The 21,802-nt window shown below is 38.3% G+C and overlaps 3 protein-coding genes across 3 annotated transcripts; 2 read left to right on the top strand and 1 right to left on the bottom strand.

Moving 5' to 3' along the window:
- Nucleotides 1-3,707: 3,707 nt before the first annotated feature.
- On the top strand, nt 3,708-5,615 carry LOC115996981. Its single transcript, XM_031236427.1, has one exon. It carries the CDS (start codon nt 3,708-3,710, stop codon nt 5,613-5,615), a length of 1,908 nt encoding a protein of 635 aa, XP_031092287.1.
- Nucleotides 5,616-16,692: 11,077 nt separating this feature from the next.
- Nucleotides 16,693-17,673, top strand: LOC115996222. The gene has a single exon (XM_031235372.1). It carries the CDS (start codon nt 16,807-16,809, stop codon nt 17,497-17,499), a length of 693 nt encoding a protein of 230 aa, XP_031091232.1. The 5' UTR covers nt 16,693-16,806; the 3' UTR covers nt 17,500-17,673.
- Nucleotides 17,674-18,825: 1,152 nt separating this feature from the next.
- Nucleotides 18,826-21,571, bottom strand: LOC115996302 (indole-3-acetic acid-amido synthetase GH3.6-like). The gene is made up of 3 exons (XM_031235501.1): nt 21,184-21,571; nt 19,982-20,883; nt 18,826-19,518 (listed from the first exon to the last, which is right to left on the bottom strand). Exons 1-3 carry the CDS (start codon nt 21,498-21,500, stop codon nt 18,932-18,934), a joined length of 1,806 nt encoding a protein of 601 aa, XP_031091361.1. The 5' UTR covers nt 21,501-21,571; the 3' UTR covers nt 18,826-18,931.
- Nucleotides 21,572-21,802: the final 231 nt, after the last annotated feature.

Here is a 21,802-nt window from a genome sequence, read left to right as displayed (position 1 = left end):
GTCGTTTTTGTCTCTTTTTTTTTTAATTAGTAATCATATTGCTGAATATAGAGTTGTACAAAAATGTGTGAATATAGAGGTTTCAAAGTGTGAATGTAGAGTATAGGAATAGTGAATGTAGAATTGCCCAGAAATGTGTGAATGTGGAGGTTTCAAATTGTGAATATAGAGTATAGAAATCGTGAATGTAGAGTTATGCATGTGTGAATCTGTAATAGAGTTAAGAAGTTCTAGCAACTTGTAGCCCTGTAATGTGTGAATGTGAAGTTCTCAAGTTGTGAATATAGAGTATATGATCTGTAAATATAGAGTTTTGAATGTCTGAATGCATAACAATGGTAATATAATTACTAAACATATAATCTTGTAATGTGTGAATGTGGAGTTTACAAAGTGTGAATGTAGAGTATCATATAATCCTGTAATGTGTGAATGTGGAGTTTACAAAGTGTGAATGTAGAATATAGTGTATGTGAATGTAGAGTTTACAAAGTGTGAATGTAGAGTATAGTGTATGTGAATGTAGACCCAGGTCCACCTTGCAAGGTGGACCTGGGTCCACGGCATAACAATTGCCCAACTCTATTAGGTGGGACAACTGGAGATTTAAGACTGCTCCATACCCAAAGCCAGGATAAATATTATAAATTTTTATTCTTTAAATTAGCATAATATATTTTGGATATCCCCTTTGTTTGCATGACCTCATTGTTCCAACCTTGGGCCATACTTGTAGACTTTTGGGTCAGTATCTTGCCCATGCTCAACCAATAATGTACGTAATTAGGTAAATTCAAAAACCAATTAATTGAAAGGGTTAGCACCAATAACTCTGCATGGGGACGTCTTAACTTAACCACCGCAACCAGCTGTCCCTCCGCCTTTGGTGGCAAACGTCTATCATCCCCAAACATCTACCAAGAAACAAAAAACAGGCAATCTGACAAAGGTACGTACTAGGAAGAGGACATCTTGGAATACAGTTGTGCTGTGGGGTTTCAATCTGGACCACCCCGACCTGGTTAACGACATTCCTATTACCATTGGCTCAGAGTGGATGAATTGAAGATGTGATTCCCAATCCAAAAGCCTTGAACTCAGTTACCATCTTTAAGGAAAAGTGAGCTATCTGAAAGAAAGGCTTAATTAGGTTTTGAGTAGAGTTCTACATATCAAGATATACAGATACTGAAATCTTATAATTGTATTAGCAGTTTGCTTACTAACTGTTTCAGATTGCAGAATTGAAATTTTATAATTGTATTAGTAGTTCGCTTACTAACTGTTTAGATTCCAGAATTAGCTTCCAGAATTAGCACTAAAACATGGTTTGTACAACTAAACCCAAACCTAGACAGGCCGTACAATACCGACCCATATATATATATATATATAACCCCCAACCAATGTCATGGGGGCTAATGAACTGCTGGTGGTGTGTGTAGTACTCATCTAACCCAAGCTGCATGATTAAGTCGGTTTGGTGGATAAATTCATCACAGTGGACCCTGCAGATTCAGTGGCTTATATGTTTATGTTCATTGCAGACAAATCTAACTACCCTAATAGTTCTGCACAATGCATGTCAATGTCTGCTCTAACATTATTAGTTGCCTATAATAATACAACGAACCCACTGTGACCAGAAAACTGACATCTCACCTTCTAACAAAGCCATCTTTTGTTTTCCAATCCAGCTTGCATTGCATGCTCTTTATCCTTGTTTACATGCATCCTATCAGCTGTGAAATTTGTGTTTTGACTGAATAAAATAAAGAGAACTACAAACAACAACGTACGTGGTAAAAACAACTCAAGATCAAAAGTTGCCGACACTCCACTACCAAACATTGACAATTGAGTTGCCATGGCTGAAAATAATGTTTTGTTTCCATATGTTGATGGGCTTTTCTGAAAAAGTGGGTATGTGTGTGGGGAGAAGTTTGGATTTATTGGGCGGTGAATGGACAGGGTATGGGTAGGTTGAACGTGGAAGCCATGTAAAATATGATTCCAAAATATTAGTCTTTTTATATAATAATAATAATAATAATAATAATAATAATAATAATAATAATAATAATATTTCTATTAAACTCAGTTGTTTCAATCAATTACTTTAAAAGTTTTGCTTTAATATCAATGTGGGGTTTGAATATCATTAGGAACTTGTGAGCTTAACTGACCAAATGAGATGAAAATACTTTGTGTGCAAAAGTGTAAAAAAGAGCTAGTTTAATTAACTCTTGGGCAAGAGCTTAGGATTACTTTAGTTAAACTGGAATACTTAAATGTATTTAAAAAATAGTAATAAGAGAGACAAAGAGTAGGGGTGTATTGGGCTGTGGAGTGTGGAAGAATTGAAATTGGGCCACGAGAGAAACAGTTTTAATGTTTCAAATGGATTGAATGCATATATGGAACAGTATTTCCTAATTTTGAAAAGTCAGACCGTCATAAAGCATAAAATAAATGCCACACTTGAAGAGAGTTATGTCTACTGTGTAGTTATTCTTGCCAGCTAACAATCTACCGTTCTACCACATTTGGCACCTCCCCAAAAATTTAATTTAGATTTGAGCTAACCATTTTGATTTTTGTCTAATTTTGTTAGACTGTGAAGTATATTAATTCCGATTTTTTTTTCCAATTCTAAAATTTTAGACTATCAAACTTATTAAGCAAATTTAACCAAAATTTCTGATATTTTAATATTAAAATTCTAAACTTTCAATTTCAACAAATTAACAGATTTTACATTAATAAATTTAATCTTAATTATTATTTATTTAAACAGTCAACACATTTGTCATTTAATCTAAACAAATATGTAATGAGGTGCTCTTCAAAAAAAAATAAAAAATGTAATGAGGTGAGGTGAGAAGGAATATCCCCATTCTCGTTCCATTTCCCGTACCCCTTAATTTCTCAATTTCCATCCCCGTTAGGGCAGGGATCAAAGATCTCAGCTCCGTCAAAAAATGGAGAAAATTATCATCTTTAGACATGCATCTTACTTTTAGAGGCATAGAGAATAACGTATATATATACTACTTTTTGCAGCTTAGAAATATATGCCTATAGAAGCCCTTGATCTTTTTTCTCTTACTATATATAGTAATAATATAGTATTGTGATTTGTGAACTACTTTACTTGTTGACTTGGACTTTATTGTCTTCTCTATATTCAGTAAATAGGTCAATTTCGCAATCACTATTCTAAATTAAATATCCAACGTGTGTCATGATCGACCTAAGCCATTAGCCAACTACTATCAATCTGTTACGATGGCAGATCAAGGCTTAAGAAGTAATGACCATCAACAAATGGAAGATATGCAAGATCAACAAGAATATTATCAGCAGAGTGAATCGAGCCGTGACGAGAGAAGATTGCGACGATCCACTCGCAACATAAGGAAAGCAGGGAACCAAGATTACCACTATTATTAGAAAATAGCCTGCATATCAATAATTACCATTTTCATGTTTATTTACCATATTCTAAAGCTGAAATTAGGGAAAGAGCGGTTAGGCTAAATGGTATTTAAGAAACCTCTTTGTATGGTTAATGGCATGGCATAATAAGAAGTTTATTTTCTTTTATATTGGAGTTTTTGTCAATGACTCGAATACAGACTCGGAGCTAGAAATCTGCTCGAAAGATTTCTCTCGTTGCATGTTCTACATGTAACATTGGTGCTTTCATGGCTGAACAAAATCCTTCCGACTCCACCGATATGTCCATGACGGACATCCGTAACCAAATGGAACAACAATCCGTGGCAAACACCCAGCTCACTATCACAATTCACAACCTTGCGCAGACAGTGCAAGCATTGGCCTTATCCGTAGAAGACATCAGACAAGGTTTGCAGAGGCTGCCACAACATCCTATACAGCAGGGGCAATCATCCCAATTTCCACCACCATCTAACAGTTCTCCTGGTATTCCACCACCATCTCACCGTTCTCCTGGTAGTTCTCCTGGTATTCCACCACCATCTCACCGTTCTCCTGGTATGTCCAACACTCAAGTTCCGTCCCAACATATCAATGGCTTACGATTAGAACTCCAAGTTCCGTCCCAACATATCAATGGCTTACGATTAGAACTCCTTAAGTTCAATGGTATAGACCCTTATGGATGGCTGTTTAAGATTAATGAATATTATGAGTTTTACGGTATCTCTGACATATATCGAGTGCAAATTGCGTCATTTGCGATGGAAGACGATGCATCAGAATGGTATTGTTGGTTGAAAACCAACCAGTTATTAGGTACTTGGGAAGATTTCATGGATAAAATTAAACTTCGTTTTGGGCCATCACAACTCGTGGATTATCAAGGACAACTCTCCAAACTTACTCAGACGAGCACAGTTGCAGACTATCGCGCAAGCTTTGAGCGATTGTTAAATAAGGTGTCGGGCATATCTGAAGCTGTCCTTATTTCAATGTTTATTGCAGGATTAAAACATGAGTTACAGCAAGACTTACTGTTGGCCAAACCTATGTCCCTGGAGGAAGCTTTTTCCCTAGCAAAAACATATGAAAGCAAATATGAGTTGTTACTCTCTACACCAAAATGGGCTTCTCGTCCAACTGCAGTTTCTATTCCGCATCGCCCATATTCCAATCATCACCCTCCTATACGCCCAACCACTGTCACCATGCCTCAACCACCCCAACGCCCAAGCCCCACGACAACCACTGGACGTCCTATTCCCGACCTTCCGGTTAGACGTCTATCGGCCGCGGAAATAAGAGATAAACGAAGCAAGGGATTATGTTATAATTGCGATCAAAAATGGTCAAATTCTCATCGATGTCAAAGTAGATTTTTAATGTTATTAGGAATGGAAGAAGATGACCAAGTCTGTCAGGAAGAAGTGACACCACAAGATGACCAGTTCACAGAGGCTATACTCATCACAGCAGATATTTCTACTCTGAACTCACTGTCTGGAATGAATACACCAAGGTCTCTTCGTTTATGGGGTGATATTCACGGTCAAAGGATACGGTCTCTTCGTTTATGGGGTGATATTCACGGTCAAAGGATACAGATTTTGGTTGATGGAGGAAGCACTCACAATTTTATCCAACCATCAGTTGCAGAAAAATTGCACCTCCCTACCAAAACCATTGAAAAATTCAAAGAAAAATTGCACCTCCCTACCAAAACCATTGAAAAATTCAATGTATATATTGGAAATGGCGACTCCCTTCATTGTAGAGTTCGTTGTCCTCAAGTCCCAATTCAGATGCAAGGTACAATATTTCCTATCGACCTTTTTGTGTTACCAATTCAAGGTCCCGATGTTGTTTTAGGGGTACAATGGCTACAGCAGTTGGGGAAGATAACTCATGACTATGCTCAGCTCTCTATGGAATTCTTATGGAATGGACAACCTATTTGTCTAAAGGGGGATCATGCGAGATCATTACAGCAAATCACTTTCAATCAACTTCAAGCAATAACAGAGTCAAAGAATCTTGAAGAACTCTATGAGCTATTTTACATAGCGTCCACAGAAAACGAAGAGCTTCCGGATACCACTCTCTCTATGGAGTTTGAGTTACCTCAAGGCATTCCAAATGAAGCAGCATAATTGATATTGAGCTTCAGCACCATTTTTCAACCTCCTCGAGATTTGCCACCACATCGTGACTTAGATCACAGGATCCATTTGCTACCCGGTTCTAAACCAGTTAATGTTCGTCCATATCGCTATCCCCACTTCCAAAAATCAGAAATAGAGAAGCTAGTAAAGGACATGCTGCAGCAAGGCTTAATCCGACCAAGCCAAAGTCCATTTTCTTCTCCTGTTTTACTAGTCAAAAAAAAGGATGGGACATACCGTTTTTGCGTAGATTATCGAGCACTAAATGTTGTCACCATCCGTGACAATTTTCCCATCCCAACAATTGATGAGTTATTTGATGAGCTAGGTGGCGCTTCACTATTTTCAAAGTTAGATCTCAGGGCAGGGTATCATCAAATTCGGATTCATAACCAAGACATCTATAAGACCGCATTCCGAACTCATGAGGGCCATTATGAGTTTGTGGTTATGCCGTTTGGGCTTACAAATGCCCCTTCTACTTTTCAAGCCACCATGAACAGGATTTTCGCGCCATTCCTCCGAAAGTTTGTTATTGTTTTCTTTGATGATATACTTATCTATAGTACATCACTTGGTGATCATTTAATACACCTTCGCATGGTTTTTGAATGTTTGGCATCTCACTATTTTTTTGTTAAGCTTTCAAAGTGCAGATTTTGTCAAGCACAGGTGGATTATTTAGGACACATTGTCGATGCTGCAGGGATTCACGCTGATCCATCCAAAATAGAAGCCATGGTAGCATGGCCAGAGCCCACTAACCTAAAGCAACTGCGAGGATTTTTGGGTCTCACCGGATACTACCGCCGCTTTATACAAGGATATGCCAAAATTGCAGCACCTTTAACAGACCTTCTACGTGCAGATAACTTCCAGTGGACAAAAGAGGCTGCGAATGCTTTTATAGGCCTCAAGACAGCTATGACAACGGCACCGGTATTGCGCTTACCAGATTTCACTAAGCTTTTTATTGTAGAGACTGATGCCTCAGATGTAGGAGTGGGAGCAGTATTAATGCAGGAGGAGCAACCTATAGCGTATTTTAGCAAAAAGCTAGGTCCCCGCATGCGTGCACAATCGACATATAATAGAGAATTATATGCTATAATGGAGTCAGTGCATAAATGGCGCCAATATTTGCTCGGTCAATCTTTCGTTATTCGCACAGACCACAAGAGTTTAAAGGAATTGGTTCAACAATTAATGCACACTCCAGATCAGCAAGTTTATGTCCGCAAGCTACTGGGATTTTCGTTTTGGATAGAGTACAAAACCGGAGCTTCCAATAAAGCAGCGGACGCCTTATCGCGAGTACCAGAGAGTGAAATCCAATTGTTTCAAGGTGCCTTCTATAACCTCATTTCTATTTCTAAGGTACAACTCTTAGACACTATTCGAGAAGATAATATGCGTCAACCCGATTTGCTTAAGTTACACCAACGCATAAGCCAAGGAGAAACCATCCAACATGTGTCTGTTAACGATGGTATCTTGCTTTTCAAAAACCGTTATTTTATCTCCACCAATTCTCAACTCAAACCAATCTTGCTTCAAGAATTCCACACCACCCCGATGGCCGGACATGAAGGAGCAGCCCGCACATTTGCTAGGTTGGCTGCAACATTTTATTGGCAAAAAATGAAGAACGATGTGGATAAGTTTGTGGCCTCATGTCTTGTTTGCCAGCAGACCAAGTACTCAACACAGGCTCCTGCAGGACTACTACATCCCTTACAAATTCCTTCGCATATATGGGATACAGTTACCATGGATTTTATCACAGGCTTGCCATCCTCCCAAGGATGCTCTGTAATAATGGTCATTGTTGACACCTTAAGCAAGTATGCACACTTTGGGGCCTTGGGATCGAATTTCACAACCCAAAAATCAGCCATATTATTCATTGATATATTTGTCAAATTGCATGGATTTCCTACAGTTATTATCTCAGACAGGGATCGCATTTTTATGAGCAACTTTTGGTCTGAATTGTTTGAACGAAGTGGTACCAAGTTGAAGCGTAGTACTGCTTATCACCCTCAAACAGACGGTCAATCAGAGGTGGTGAATCGCGGACTCGAACAATATCTCCGAGCATTTACGCATGAAAAACCAGCCCAATGGATGTCATATTTGAGTTGGGCAGAGTACAGCTACAACACAAGTCTTCATAGTGCTATAAAAATGACTCCTTATCAGGCTGTTTATGGCCGAAAACCATCCCAGATTCCAGCTTATAAGAAAGATTCTTCTATGGTCCAAGCAGTAGATGATTGGCTACAAGAACGAACAGAACTTCTTCAAATTTTGAAATCTAATCTTCAAGAAGCGAAGCATCGTATGAAACAGCGAGCAGATGCAGGACCGAGGGAGGTTCATTTTGAAGTGGGAGAACAAGTATTTATTCGTCTTCAACCATATCGTCAAAAATCTGTCGCACAACGGGTATCCCAGAAACTTGCAAGACGTTATTACGGGCCATTTAGAATCACAGAAAAAGTAGGAGATGTGGCCTATCGGTTGGAATTGCCCCCATCAGCAAAGGTGCATCCCGTATTCCACGTGTCCATGCTAAAGAAATNGCCCACTAACCTAAAGCAACTGCGAGGATTTTTGGGTCTCACCGGATACTACCGCCGCTTTATACAAGGATATGCCAAAATTGCAGCACCTTTAACAGACCTTCTACGTGCAGATAACTTCCAGTGGACAAAAGAGGCTGCGAATGCTTTTATAGGCCTCAAGACAGCTATGACAACGGCACCGGTATTGCGCTTACCAGATTTCACTAAGCTTTTTATTGTAGAGACTGATGCCTCAGATGTAGGAGTGGGAGCAGTATTAATGCAGGAGGAGCAACCTATAGCGTATTTTAGCAAAAAGCTAGGTCCCCGCATGCGTGCACAATCGACATATAATAGAGAATTATATGCTATAATGGAGTCAGTGCATAAATGGCGCCAATATTTGCTCGGTCAATCTTTCGTTATTCGCACAGACCACAAGAGTTTAAAGGAATTGGTTCAACAATTAATGCACACTCCAGATCAGCAAGTTTATGTCCGCAAGCTACTGGGATTTTCGTTTTGGATAGAGTACAAAACCGGAGCTTCCAATAAAGCAGCGGACGCCTTATCGCGAGTACCAGAGAGTGAAATCCAATTGTTTCAAGGTGCCTTCTATAACCTCATTTCTATTTCTAAGGTACAACTCTTAGACACTATTCGAGAAGATAATATGCGTCAACCCGATTTGCTTAAGTTACACCAACGCATAAGCCAAGGAGAAACCATCCAACATGTGTCTGTTAACGATGGTATCTTGCTTTTCAAAAACCGTTATTTTATCTCCACCAATTCTCAACTCAAACCAATCTTGCTTCAAGAATTCCACACCACCCCGATGGCCGGACATGAAGGAGCAGCCCGCACATTTGCTAGGTTGGCTGCAACATTTTATTGGCAAAAAATGAAGAACGATGTGGATAAGTTTGTGGCCTCATGTCTTGTTTGCCAGCAGACCAAGTACTCAACACAGGCTCCTGCAGGACTACTACATCCCTTACAAATTCCTTCGCATATATGGGATACAGTTACCATGGATTTTATCACAGGCTTGCCATCCTCCCAAGGATGCTCTGTAATAATGGTCATTGTTGACACCTTAAGCAAGTATGCACACTTTGGGGCCTTGGGATCGAATTTCACAACCCAAAAATCAGCCATATTATTCATTGATATATTTGTCAAATTGCATGGATTTCCTACAGTTATTATCTCAGACAGGGATCGCATTTTTATGAGCAACTTTTGGTCTGAATTGTTTGAACGAAGTGGTACCAAGTTGAAGCGTAGTACTGCTTATCACCCTCAAACAGACGGTCAATCAGAGGTGGTGAATCGCGGACTCGAACAATATCTCCGAGCATTTACGCATGAAAAACCAGCCCAATGGATGTCATATTTGAGTTGGGCAGAGTACAGCTACAACACAAGTCTTCATAGTGCTATAAAAATGACTCCTTATCAGGCTGTTTATGGCCGAAAACCATCCCAGATTCCAGCTTATAAGAAAGATTCTTCTATGGTCCAAGCAGTAGATGATTGGCTACAAGAACGAACAGAACTTCTTCAAATTTTGAAATCTAATCTTCAAGAAGCGAAGCATCGTATGAAACAGCGAGCAGATGCAGGACCGAGGGAGGTTCATTTTGAAGTGGGAGAACAAGTATTTATTCGTCTTCAACCATATCGTCAAAAATCTGTCGCACAACGGGTATCCCAGAAACTTGCAAGACGTTATTACGGGCCATTTAGAATCACAGAAAAAGTAGGAGATGTGGCCTATCGGTTGGAATTGCCCCCATCAGCAAAGGTGCATCCCGTATTCCACGTGTCCATGCTAAAGACAGCAAAGGTGCATCCCGTATTCCACGTGTCCATGCTAAAGAAATTTTATGGCGATGTTCCATCTAGGATTTACCAACTTCCTGAAGAATTTCAAGGTCACCCATCTAGGATTTACCAACTTCCTGAAGAATTTCAAGGTCACCATCCTATCTCAAAACCATTAGCAATTTGTAGTCGACGTGTGGTTCTAAGACATGGAAAACCGAACTCGCAATTGTTAGTTCAATGGGAGGGTGAATCTCCAGAAAACGCAATATGGATACTAGAGGAAGAATTTCAAAAACTATATCCAGACCTCCACCTTGCGGACAAGGTGGTTATTGATGAGGGACCGAGTGTTACGATGGCAGATAAGGTGGTTATTGATGAGGGACCGAGTGTTACGATGGCAGATCAAGGCTTAAGAAGTAATGACCATCAACAAATGGAAGATATGCAAGATCAACAAGAATATTATCAGCAACAAATGGAAGATATGCAAGATCAACAAGAATATTATCAGTAGAGTGAATCGAGCCGTGACGAGAGAAGATTGCGACGCTCCACTCGCAACATAAGGAAAGCAGGGAACCAAGATTACCACTATTATTAGAAAATAGCCTGCATATCAATAATTACCATTTTCATGTTTATTTACCATATTCTAAAGCTGAAATTAGGGAAAGAGCCGTTAGGCTAAATGGTATTTAAGAAACCTCTTTGTATGGTTAATGGCATGGCATAATAAGAAGTTTATTTTCTTTTATATTGGAGTTTTTGTCTGTGACTCAAATACAGACCCGGAGCTAGAAATCTGCTCGAAAGATTTCTCTCGTTGCATGTTCTACATGTAACACAATCCTACCTTCCAAACCTACTGACAATGTGTTTTTTGCTTAGCCTCTATAAATAGACACCTCGTTCGGTTGATTCCCTACTTTCTAGTGCAACTTCTAACTTTATAGGTATCCCGAGATTATTGTGTGTTTAGAACTTTATATTTAAATTCTTTATGAATACTATTAATAATAAACACAACTACTATATTCTATCTGTATTGTACTCGTATCCTAGCTACCTCATATTCTTTATAACGCGTATAAATTCCAAACCCAATTACACAATCAATTAAGTTCCCTTCTCCTTTCTTCTTATATTATATGGAGCTTAGCTTCAAACTTTCTTCAACTCGAAGCGGAGACTGGCAATAACCCGGCCACGTATATCACATATATCCTCTAAACAATTTGTATAAAATTTTATAATTTGAAAAAAATAAAATAAAATAGTGATACTTACATTGACATAGAAAATTGAAGTGTGTGATCGACGATGTATACTGGTTTGGTAGGTCCAGCAATTTTAGACCAGGAATACTGTGGGACCACTTGTATGTTGTGGACCCCACTTATAGTATAATCTCATAATCAGCCCGCCCCTTACTAACCCAGCGTGTGAACTGTGAACTGTACCCTAAAACGAAATCTCCCCATCACTGTCAACTTCATTAGTATATGCATGAATAATGAATTATTATTCACTCTATGGACCTTATTGTTACCCAGCTGTGTTGCTATGCTAGCTGCCACCCATCCGATTCCTCGGTTTTCACAACCATTCCTTAACCGACCCACTCCCTGTTTAACCATACGAGGAATACTATTTTCTAGAAATACATTAAATTATTGACTTAAGATATTAATAAATACCATTTTTGTTAATTTTTTTTAAAAAAATATATATCTAGTGTAATAGAGGCTTGTATGTGCAGCTGATCTACCTCATCAACCCCATAATTAAGTTTTTCCTTAAACTATATAGTTATGTTGCCTTTCCTAAGTATAACCTTCCCAAGTGGTTACTATATTCCACTTGCAAAACACATGCATTGACAGCAATGGAAAGGTTTTATTATTCTTTGTAGCTTCTTCGTACATCTTTAAAACTTCAAGAATATAATTTGTAACATTTTATCTTAAAATATAAATTATTTAAGAAATTTCTAAAATGTTAATCGGCATGGAACTTTTTATATTGGTACAGTCCCATGTAATATGCATTATTTGATTATAAAGTTTCAGACGGAGAATATTGAAAAAATCAGAGTTAGAACCATGCATGCATCACAGAGTTAGGTTTTGAGGATATGAAAGGGCCTACATTTTTTTTATTGGGTATAAAATTTCCACCTAATAGTAGTTGGTGGTATATGCCAATCTTGAAATTTAACAGGGAACATGGTCCGTCCCTAACCAGCCAGCCTTCCTGTTACTACCACTATTATTTTGACATGACTCTCTTCACCAAACATATAACTTATCCTTTGGTGGCAGAATTTCCATATTGTTACTCTCATAATTTGTTTAGTACAACTTGAACTTAAATGTACTGATTTATAACACATCTCAATTGCTTGATTCAATAATTGAAACGACAAGTCTAATCTTTTAAACACAATAATAGCATTATGAAGAACTGACATGATAAACATGAAATATACTAATCAACTTAACTTGATGTTCAATAGTCATGTTGGGCACCTACATTGATAATGTAGGTATCAATAGACGTTTCAAAACACTATCCTTCTACCTTGCAAACCTATGAACCAGAAGGTATCATGTCAACCCATTTATATAGTGTCATTATGTCAATGTATTAGAGTTGTTCCTCACGTACACTGATACACACCAGTCATTTATATTTATCTTTATATCTTCATTGTACTTAATAGTAAAAATGAAAGTAAAAAAACCCTTAGTCTCTTTCTCTATTACCTACGTGACTATGTCTCTATGTAATGGAACACACTCCAGTACCTCCGGTTTAATTTTTGCAATTAAAATTAAGTTTTCTTATTATATATTTGATATAGTTTGGATACAAAAAGATGAATATTCAAGATTTGGTAGGAGATGAGAGCAGAAAGCAAAAATTTCCAGCTGTCTTTAGTTAGTTCCTTTACAAGAATGGGTCGCCGGTTTGGGGAAACCAAATCTTTGTGTCGCTATCACATAGTAATGCCGACCTAGCTGGAGCTTTACGTGTATTCATAAATATATAAACACAGTACACTTTTCCCCCTCCGACTCGAATAACTTTTGTATTCCACTTCTTTAATTAATAAATAAACAACCAAAATCGTCAAACTCGAATCTTCTCACAAACCTCATACGACACAAGTCACCCACTCTTCTCCCAGCCCTATATATATTTATACCCCCCATCGCCACTTCAGAACCATCCAGATCGACAGACTCTCTAGTCCCAGACATATCTTCCAAACGTGTTTCTGAAAATATTCTCCTTACTGTCAGACAAAGTTTCGGAAATGGCGAGGTTTGCATTCTGTTACGCAGTGATTCTTGGAATGCTGGTGGCGGAAGCCATGGCGGCCGGATCTGCAGATTTGGAGGCGTACCCAAGGAAGCTTATGGTCAACAGATCATTGTTGTCAGCACAGCAGAGTAGAACGGAGGGAAGCGTGGCAGATCCGCCGATTCCCGGCGGCCAGGACTCTTCTTCCGAAGGAAAAGGAGAGGCCGGAGCTCCGGAGAGTGTGGAAACGACGGAGCACCACCACTCTGATAAGTCGGTTGCTGGTGGAGGAGTCATCATCGGCGGGCTTGTCACCGCCATTTTCGCCGCTGTCTATTGCTACATTCGCGTCACCCGTAAAAGAGTAGATGGTGATCAAAGAAGCGTGTATTAATTTTAATTTATTATTCTTTATTTTTTGGGGAGGTAAAGAGTTATATTAATAAAAAAAAAAAAAAGACTACGTGAATAGAATAGTTAGATTAGGTTAGAATTAATGGGCTATGGTGTAAGTAGTAGATGAAAAATTAATGCAGCATAAGAAAATTATTTATGGTTCGACTGGAATGTGTATTTGAAATTTGAAAATAAGGATATTTATTATTATAGTGACTTCTGAGTCAAAGTTTTCTTTTTAATATTTTTACGGGCAAAGTAGACTTACAATCACTATTCAATAGTATATTATGTAAATTTTGTTTCTATATAATAGTCCATAAAGTATAGAGAAGAAGTAAATCGATAGATATATTCTGTTCTTATGTAAATCGCACTAAAAATTATTTGAAGTTTTTTTTTGTTTTTGTTTTTAATTATTTATTCTTTTTAATTGGGGTTCAACATTTTATGTGATTTGTTAAATTAAATTCCGCATAATTCGCCCTAATTTGTGGACAGTGTTTAATTTCCTCAGAGCATTGCTTAGAATTTAATCAATTTTTTATTAAAAATATATAATTTCTTTCGAGTTTGGAATCGAATCATATTTGGAAGTGTTGAACAATAAGTGGTAGCTTGTTGCTAATTGATTGAAGCTTTAAAAAATGGTGAAATAATTGACGTTAATAATGTACATAATAACATAAATAATTTAGGTTGTTGATTTTATTCCCTGTTAATAGGTGATTGAAGCTTTAAAATGATATTAATAATTAACGTCAATAATGTATGTGAATAATATATGTTGCTTGATTTATTGGATTGACTCATTTTAAACTCTCTAATCTTATGAAATGATTTTTTTTAGTGAGATTAAAAACAAATTTCATAAGTTTTGTTTTGCTAACAATTACAATGTGCATATTTGAATCCTGCCCAGGACAAAAAAAAAGGAGATATGAATTTGATTTTGTTGTAGATGTTAATGTCAAACCATTCGAGGGGTTGTAGACAACTTGAGACAAATTCCGGTATTTACCTCTTTCACCCGTCTCTATGCCAAGAGTAGTGAGTGCCCTTAAGTTTGGGGTAGGCAGGCTAAGATACCAATCTAAGTTGGGATTCAAAATTTAAATATATGCAGTTTTTACTAGGTAGGCTAAGACACCGAACCTTTGTAAATAACATTGTCAATGGGAAATTCTAGCAATAGCTTGTGTCGAATTACCAAGTTGAAGTTAGCATTAGCAATGGAGGCACTACCCTTGACACTTCACACTTGGAACTTAGCACTTGGCTAAGAGCGAGCAAATAGCTAGAGAGGATTGACACCTTAAATTAGCATTAGATCAAGAATTAGTACAACAATTAAGGACTTGACATCTAGACGTTAAGCTGAGATGGTCTAGTCTTCCACGGTTATATCTAACTTATGTTATATGAATAAATGTAAGTAATAATTTTACATGAATAATGTAGGTGTGAACTTTGTTTGTAGAGCATGGAAGCTAAGTTAGGTGGTAGCAACATAGTGAAATTGGTCAAGTTTAACTCTTTATGAAAGATGCTTATTCGCCTCATTAATTTGAACCATTATTATGAATAACTTAAATTGATTTTCTTTATCGACTAGATAGAGTAACAAAACAGTGCAATCCTTAACAATTAATTGATAAGGAAAATCACCTTGTACTAAAATACAAGCAGACAAAAATCTGCATTAAGTTATCATGGCCCAGATTTTGTATAACTCCATTTGGACCAGACAATCCAGTACACCACAATATCATATTACAGTAGCTGTGATTAGAATATCTAAATTATAAAATACCAGCCATATATACACTGTCTACAGTTTCTATCTCATTCCACAACCTAATTATTGCTTTAATTATATTGTTGCAGAGAAAAGGTATGTGGATGATATGATATGATATGATATCACCAAATATCAACAACATTTGCTGTATCTTTGCTCTCCAGCTCAGAATCTAGGATCTAGCAGCAATGGCAGATATCTTCCTGTGTTAATTACCTTAATTAGCTTGAGTTAATAGAAGCAAACTTAGGAAGGAAGATTACTTTTGGCTTTTAGAGATTCCTTAATTAATTGTCAGAGGCGATTATCCCAGATTCCCAGACAAAAAACTATTCCATGATCAAAGGTGTTCTGTGCAATAAAGGAAAGAATAAAGTGGATCATTATTTAAAATTTTCGTAAAATATATAAATTCTGACATTCAAATTTTACATGAAAAGCTGGACAGATAATGTCTGTTGAATATTGTGGATTAATAGGGATTTTCAGTCTTATAATTCAACTACTCTTTAAAAGCTCTTGTATATATTGTGGTACAAATATCTTTGGTTTTTCAATGTGGGACACATGCTACTTATTACTGTACTTGTTGGTCTTCCACCTTTATTTTTTAACTCAAATGAGTCTATTTTAATAATCGATTTTTCATTCACACATTATCCATTTAGAGCGTACAATATATCAATCTTTTCGTTTCACTACGAAAAACCTGAATGCACTTTGATCCGACCCATATAGGAAGTAAACCCACATATATTTGTTCAACAAAATAGCCCCTTTCAATACCATTTTTGCAATTTTTCCAATAAGTTGATTTAAATGATAAAGGAAAAACAATCTCTTAAGAATAGACAAAGGATCTTCTAGTTGCACTTATCATAAACGACAAATAAGGTGTACCTCAATAATTAAACTATACTTGATTTGGGTTGATAACTTAGACAGAGACCGAATACATCACCCATCACAAAAATATAATATTTCTAAAAGAGTATTAAGAGTCATATTTTTATCAGTATTAAATTTGAATTAGTATTACAAACATAGGATAGGTGATGTTGCATGAAGGGAAAAAAAAAAAAAAACAGAAGAGATAATAATTGCTTAAAAAGAGTAATATTTTAATAATGTTCTTGTCCACTAAAACAATAATCCAAACGACATCGTTGCCGTTCCCTAAGGTTTCCGCATAGAAACGGCGTCGTTCCTTTTCATATAGAATGACATTTTCTGTCGAGCTCTTTTCGATCTGGGAAATGAGAAGAACAGCAAAATGGATAGACATATCCAGATCTTCTTGAACAAGATCTCCTTCGTTTGCTTCACCATTGCAACGCTGATCCTCCTCCTCCTCTACCTCCGAACCCCCGACACCTGCGTATACATCACCGACGGCCGCCTCAAGCCCGACCAGCGCTTCCCCAGATCCACCTGCGATTTTCACTCACGCGCATACACCTCCGTCGATAAACGCAACCGACGCATATGGGCCACCAAGGCCTGGACCCAAATCGTGCGATCCTACACGGATCTCTTCCAGCTCCTCCAGAACAAGCATCTGTTCTCCGTCAATTCCCGTGCCCTGGTGGTTTCCGCCGGCGGGGGCCACGCCGTGATGGCGTTGAAGGATCTAGGGTTGAGCGATGTCACCGGAATCGAGGTTGTTGACTCGCCGCCCCTGGTGAGCAAGGCGGATCCTCACAATTTGCCGTTTTTCGACGATGCGTTTGATTTCGGGTTCAGCCCGTATTTGGACCGGGCCCTGTTCCCGGCCCGATACGTGGAGGAGATGGAGAGGGTAGTACGAGGTGGCGGCGCGTGTGTGGTGGCCGTGGAGGAGTGCGGGGATGCGGAAATGGAAGCGGTGGTGAAGTTGTTCAGAAAATCGAAGTTCTTGGGGGCCATGAATGTGAGCTTGGGTGAGGAAAGGAAGACCAGGATAGTGCTGAGAGTTAAAAATGGATAAATTTTTGGGGGTTGTATATGGTTGTTTGTAATTAATAAATACTATGAACAGGTTTCATTGAATTTGAGCATTTCGTTTGCATCAATCTTGTTGTTTTTAAGTGTGAATTTACACAATTTTACTGCAATTATTCAAATCCTTGTACTGTTTTTGAATACCATTATGATTGATTGATATCTGCATTCAAGAATTCCTACAAATTTTGGTGGGTGGGTCTTTGTTTCAGTTTGTAGAAGATGGAAACAGCCAACTCAATACCAAAATAGAGCCCATTAACCAACCCAATAGTGGCTACTATCACCAAACCGAACCCAATAGCCCATTAGAGTTTGATTCTTGCCTTTGTGTCTTTAAGTTATACGTGTTTGAGTCTTGACATTGTTGTGTTAGAGTAGAAATAAGCTGTTCTCCGATACTTAAGGTTCTTAGAATTGGATTTTGTTATTCACAATAAAGAGCCTCCTCTTGTCACTAATGATAGTACTGAGGCTGCCAATCGGTTGTGTGTGTGTTTTATTAAGATATGAATTTCAAGCTATTTTCATAAGAAAATTGGCCGTTGTGATATAGTCGAAACTTTGTTCAAAGTTATTGATGACCTATTTGCTACATCTAACTCTAATCATGAGGTTTTATGGTCTTTATCTTTCCACTATTAAAGGCTCGCGGGAACACATCATGTAAGGGAAATTGCGGTTCAATTAAAGAAATTAGGAAAATCTTTGACCGATTTTTTGTGGTGCATTTTGCACTCAATACCCTTTAGAGGTTGATTCTTGCGTTTGTGTCTTTAAGTTATAGGTGTTACATGTTTGAGTGTTAACATATGCTAAGAAGAGATAGTGTGAACAAATGATATAGGGCCTGTTTGGTAAATGGTTGTTAGCTGATTGGGTTGGCTGTTTGGATTAGAAGATATGAGTTGTTGATAATATTGACTGATTGTAGAAAGTTGTTTGATAAATTAACTGTTAGTTGATAGCTGTTTGGTATAATTTCTATTCTCAAAAAGCTAATTGAAAAGGCTGCTTTGAGTAAGCTTTTGAATTTTAACATTTTGAAGTTACAAAAAGCTTATTATTTACCAACTAATAGTGGTCAAATAAGCCAAAATTGACTGATAGGCTGATTATTTACCAAACATGCCATAGGAATTTTTTCTTCTAAAGTCTTTGAGTTTGTTCTCTGATCAACTCCTTCCGATCGCGAGTACTTCTTCCTACCAGCTTTTGTCCGAAACATCATTCCTTCTATAACTTTTAGCGAGTTTAATTTCATTTTTTCAATCTTCATTGCAAGGATAGAAGAGCTAGAATAATAGCAGGATGCAGAAACACAAAGCATTAGAATTTAATTAACATACATCCATGCTAATTAAGTGACAACATTATTAATGGTCCGTAAATTCTCCAGGTACCAGGCCATTTTGATTTTAGTTGGTGCTCCAATGCTTGTGACCGGGAGCCCATTCGGGAGGTTTAGGACTGAAATAATTTGATATAACTCGCGAGTCAAGATGCTCCACCATCGGAGCGTGCGTCACACAGCGCGGCGTTTTGTACTGATTAATCGACGAGCCGCCGTTGGCGATGGCGTAGTCCATCATCTTATCGAACGTGCCGTTCTCCACTATCCTGATTTCCAGCGCCCCGATGGACTTGTCGGAGACGCGGCACTCCCGGTAAACGCTGTTCAGTGATTCTTCGACGGCCAGGCAGCAGTCCTCGAAAACGTGGGGAGGAATTGCGTTTTCCGACGACTGGCTGATTTCCCAGTAGAGGACGTAGTGTCCGGGGATGGTTGACGTGTTTGGATGGCTGGTGTACTCTATTATGGACGCACCAAACGGCAGAAGAATGTTGGACGCATTCATGACGGCGTTATGCAGCTCTACCTCGTCCGTCTTGTCGGAATCTATGCTGAGCGCCACGTTTTTCCGACATACGAAGTTAAATTGCGGCGTGTTGTTCTTGAATCCCGCAACCCGAAGAATATCACCAACACGATAACGATACAACCCTGGAAATTAAACAACACGGACGGTCATATTCAGGTATGACCGCTCCGTGTGAATAGTGCGACTTTACCACTATTTATACAGATATACATCACTCAATGCTAGAAAATGCACCACACAAATATGCATCTTTAAGTACACATCACCAAAAAAACACACCACTATGTATGCAAATATACACCACACAGTGTCAGTAAATGCACCATTAGGGGCAAAAGAGTTATGGTGCATTATTTTTTATGTGCGGTGTGTTTTATGGTGTTTTTGTGTATTTTCATTGTGGTGCGTTTTCTAAAATTGAGTATGATGCATTTTCTAACATTAAGTATTGTAAACCGCACCAACAGCACGAAAATACACGACCACATTTGAACAGATTTGTTAATATTCCTCCAGTCTCATTTTACGTGTCTAGTCTCATTTTATGTGTCTAGTTCAGTTATGTGTGTAGGACAGTAGATTTACCTGCATAAGAGGTAACGACGACCTCATATTCTTGCCCGAGTTTAACATCTACAAGATCCACAACTTCAACCGGGTTCGGTTCGGGCACTCCGATTTCTCGAGAAACGGGCAAGAACTCGAAATACGCCATGGTAGGGATGATGGTATAAGCAACCTCGCTGGGCTTGGAAAGAGGATTAAGGTTTACAGCGATACAACACTCGGAAGATGCATACGAGGTACTGACGAGGGGAAGATCATTGCCAAAATAATTGAGAGTAGGGATATACTGAGCCATGGCACCTGTCACAACAACATCAATGTACTTGGTATTACGCCATATCCTCGGAATAATACCTTTCCACGACTCTTGACTACATTCTTTTTCAATGAACTCCGCGAGTTCTGGGTTGGGTTTCACGATCCTCGCCACGGCTTCCCTCACAGACGGGTCTGTAATTCTGGGATTCAACGTTCCGGTCCGGATATCGTGACAGAGAAGGCGCCAGTGTTTTTCCAGGAAATGAATGGCGCGGACGAAGGCGGAGGCGAAGATGGCGCCGACGCGAAGAACTTGGTCGCCATACCAGAGGCCGCATAGCATCTGAGAGTACATGCTTTGGAATGAATCGGTGCATAGAATGGTTTCCTTGGGGCTAGAGTAATCTGTGTAGGGATTATTATATGTCTTTTCCTTGAAATATGACCTTTTTTGAATGCTTGTTAGAAGTGGACGTGCCAGAAGACCGCCTGGAGTTTTGGCTTCTTCTCTTACAAACAGGAAATGCATGGTTTTCCCCTTGTGAAAATCCGGCACAAATTGGTTCATCACCGGCATTAACAGGCTGAAAAAGAGTAACTTTCTTTCTAGTTCTTCTTCGCTCATCGGTATCAGCTTGTTCTCTCCCCGTGATGTACCGGAGCTGCGCTAGAAATAGGGAAAAAATTCAAATACATCCCTAAACTTTATATAACAAATTAGCATTTAAACTTTAATATAATACAATTAAACCTTTGATTTTTTTTTTTTTTATCAAATAAGTCCAACAACCAGTTACAAACTTGTTAGGCCTTTTAAGGGTCTATTTGATTTTTTTCTACTAAAAATATATAAATCGTTTAACCAAAAAAAAAAAAAAAAATAAAGTTAAATTCTTTCCTGAGTTGCATTACCTGTTACTTTAATTTGGCAGAAGGTTAAATAGCAAATTATAAATTATTACCTTGTCGAGAACTCGGAAATTGGTTTAGAACAAATTATGGATGCAGGTTCACCATTAACGACACGATCAATATCAGGCTTGACATCCTCGTATGTCACGACGGGGATGAGCTTCTTGAAGGTTTCTCTGTCAGTGCGTCCGTTAAGGCCTTGGCGGAGCAAGTATTCGACACCGGCATTACTAGAGAGTATGTCGTTGAGAACCCTTTCTTGAATTTGCACTACATTAGTAGTAACGTCTTCGACGAACTGGAGAATCCTGTTGTTGCTTTCCTCGAGTTTTCTTTCATCTGAAGAGCTTGCTAAAGCGTCAGTCATGGCGTCAAAATGGAAGATTATCAGAATTGAAGAGCTATAAACTCGGAAATATGGAGAAGAAGATGAATATATAATAGATGGAGATTGTTATAATATTATTATTAAACCAAGTCATCAATAAAGCTTTGGTAGTGGCGGGTGGCACAGTGGCAATAGAATGCGTGGGACCTTTAACACCTTTTGGTAGTGACCGCATATGCGTGAGCAATGTGTGGCAGTGGCAGTATGTGGCTATTTACAGTGGATTGTATTATTATAGGCATGTGATATGTCTTTGATTGAAAATGATTTTGTAGCATGTG

The sequence above is a fragment of the Ipomoea triloba genome, chromosome 11 (assembly GCF_003576645.1).
Source record: "Ipomoea triloba cultivar NCNSP0323 chromosome 11, ASM357664v1".
Taxonomy (NCBI): Eukaryota; Viridiplantae; Streptophyta; class Magnoliopsida; order Solanales; family Convolvulaceae; genus Ipomoea; species Ipomoea triloba.
This window is presented reverse-complemented; position numbering and strand designations above follow the sequence as displayed.

Bases quoted from the DNA above. Each gene is read 5' to 3' on its own strand.
- LOC115996981 (XM_031236427.1), top strand. From the start codon at position 3,708: ATGGCTGAACAAAATCCTTCCGACTCCACCGATATGTCCATGACGGAC.
- LOC115996222 (XM_031235372.1), top strand. From the start codon at position 16,807: ATGGATAGACATATCCAGATCTTCTTGAACAAGATCTCCTTCGTTTGC.
- LOC115996302 (XM_031235501.1), bottom strand. From the start codon at position 21,500: ATGACTGACGCTTTAGCAAGCTCTTCAGATGAAAGAAAACTCGAGGAA. The intron at 20,884-21,183 runs GTAATAATTTAT...TTTCTAGCGCAG, and splicing joins ATTTCCGAGTTCTCGACAAG to CTCCGGTACATCACGGGGAG. The intron at 19,519-19,981 runs GTAAATCTACTG...TTTAATTTCCAG, and splicing joins CGTCGTTACCTCTTATGCAG to GGTTGTATCGTTATCGTGTT.